This window comes from Calliphora vicina, chromosome 4, assembly GCF_958450345.1.
Source record: "Calliphora vicina chromosome 4, idCalVici1.1, whole genome shotgun sequence".
In the NCBI taxonomy this organism is placed as follows: domain Eukaryota; kingdom Metazoa; phylum Arthropoda; class Insecta; order Diptera; family Calliphoridae; genus Calliphora; species Calliphora vicina.
In genome coordinates, this window is record NC_088783.1 from 53,451,486 (window position 1) to 53,453,764 (window position 2,279).

At 33.1% G+C, this 2,279-nt stretch overlaps 1 protein-coding gene across 1 annotated transcript; it reads right to left on the reverse strand.

Annotated features, from left to right (window-relative positions):
- Window positions 1-417: 417 nt before the first annotated feature.
- Window positions 418-1,948, reverse strand: LOC135956852 (ketimine reductase mu-crystallin). The gene is made up of 3 exons (XM_065507447.1): window positions 1,067-1,948; window positions 739-936; window positions 418-532 (listed from the first exon to the last, which is right to left on the reverse strand). Exons 1-3 carry the CDS (start codon window positions 1,824-1,826, stop codon window positions 459-461), a joined length of 1,032 nt encoding a protein of 343 aa, XP_065363519.1. The 5' UTR covers window positions 1,827-1,948; the 3' UTR covers window positions 418-458.
- Window positions 1,949-2,279: the final 331 nt, after the last annotated feature.

The following is a 2,279-nucleotide window of genomic DNA, read 5'->3' on the forward strand; positions in this document are numbered from 1 at the left end:
GTTTTTTCCCCATTGAATTTGAATAGGAAAAATGAGAAAAAACTCCCGGGGAATTTTTATTCATAAAATTGAGAATTTGATATACTTGAAATCGCACGATTTTGTAATAGAAACATGTTTATTTGTTTACTGGTAAGTGAAACGAGTAAATTCTGTGGATTCGATTTTCAGAGCTACGAAATATGTAAATTCGTTTTAAATCCCAAAAAAAAACGTTACCCGAATTCGGTTTACAGAACTGCGGAAAAGTTGCTATTGCCACTGCGAAAACTATCATCTATCTATCGTCCCTGTTCTATATGTCAATCGATTATAATCTAATTTTTTTATTTGGTTTCAGAAACTAACATTTTCTACACATAAAAGTACCCTAAATGTATCTTCAATTATGATTATTGCAAAAATGAATTAATAATATTTATATTTCAATTATTTTTATTAAAAAAGGGAAATTAAATTCATGAGCAATTTTTCTCCTTAATAGTAGCATCGTAAATTGCTTGTGCAACAGTGCAATCTTCCGCAGCAATGCCTAGAAAGAATTAAAAAATATATTATTACAGATCACTGTCAGCACAATTATGAAAAAATTCCCCGGGAGTTTTTTTCCTTTTCGTTTTTTTAACATAGAATTTGAATAGGGAAAATACTCCCGGGGTATTTTTTTTCATAATTGGGCTGTGTTTTAAAGTCCAACAAGACTTTATTAAGACATTTCTTTTTTGGTTGGAAACTTACCCATAGATTGATAAATAGTGATACGCTCATTTTCCGTTCTCTTGCCATTACGTATGACTTCACCAACCTCGCCCACAATGCGAGCCTTAAGATCTTTCAGCTCAACTTTAGCACTGAGCATAGAGTCCACGTAAACCACACTCTGGTCATAAATATCTTGGGCCACTTCACCAAAGTGAACCTGGCCAGCGCCAACAGCTAAAATTAAGAAATTAAAGGTATGTATTGTTCAGATTTACTTTGAAAATATTTCCATACTAATTTAAAACAAAAACAAGTCATACAAAAAAATTTCACAAAGTTAGGTGAACAGTTTTCATCAACTCACTATTTATGTGCACATCATTCCCTTTAAGCATGGCATAGTTTATTAAAGCAGTTGGTGAGTAGGTTCCCACACACACCACATCAGCCTCTTGTACTGCCTTCTCTGCAGTATCGCAAACATGGACTCTGGTAGGGAATTCTGCTTTCAATTTGTCGGCCAATAGATCCGCCTTCGCTTTAGTGCGATTATACAGATAAACATCGATAACATTAAATGTCTTGCACATGCCTAGGGCATGAGATTGTCCTTGTACACCACAACCAATAACAGCCAATCGAATGGCCTTGTTGGCATCCTCAGGAAAACGTTTGAAATACAAATATTTTGTGGCCACTATGGAAGCGGCAGCTGTGCGCCAGGCAGTTATTTGAGTGCCATCCATAATGCATTGCAAATGACCCGTTTGATTGTTGAACAGTAAAATGTTGGCCAAGATATTGGGTACAGGCGGTGTAAGATGTTGATTGGAAGCAAATGATGTTACCAACTTGCAAGCTAAAGTATTTTTCTTATTGTCGGCGGCACCTAATGTATAGTTGCCTACAAAACCTGGCATACACATTAAAAGCTTTGTACGATCGCCACTGGGCGTCATGGAACGGGCTGGTTGTACAGCATAGGAATGTTGAGGATTTACAGGATCTGCTTCAGTTTGTCCGGTTGCTTTTAAAGCTTCCTCTACAGCTTCATTTACCAGCGGCCAAGTTAGGAGTTTTTCCACATCATCGGCAGATATGTATTTTGGTGGTATAGCAGCCATGTTTACAATTTTATTGCTTTCTTTAGTCAGGTTTAATTTATTTGTAATTTTATTTAAAAACTAAGTTTATTTTGCAAAAATTAGCTTTAAATATGTTTCATTTTATCAGAATTTTGCAAAATATTGATTAAAATTTTGTGACCACAATTATTATTGTTGTTTGTGGTATGATTGGTATGGTATTGGTATTCTTATCAGTAATGTTGATAACAATACAAAGTTATCGTTTAATACCAATCTCTATATTTTGAAAAGTAAAATACATATACAGTACAAAAAAAAACTAACTGAAAAAAAATTTAGTTTGGAAAAAAAAAACCAAAAAAAAATAATTTTTTTTAATTTTACAAACAAAAAAAAAACAACTTTTAGGACGAACAACGGACGACAAACAAAAAAAAATTTTTTTTATTTTTTTTTTTTTTTTAAAAAAAAAAAAATAGCAAAAAAATT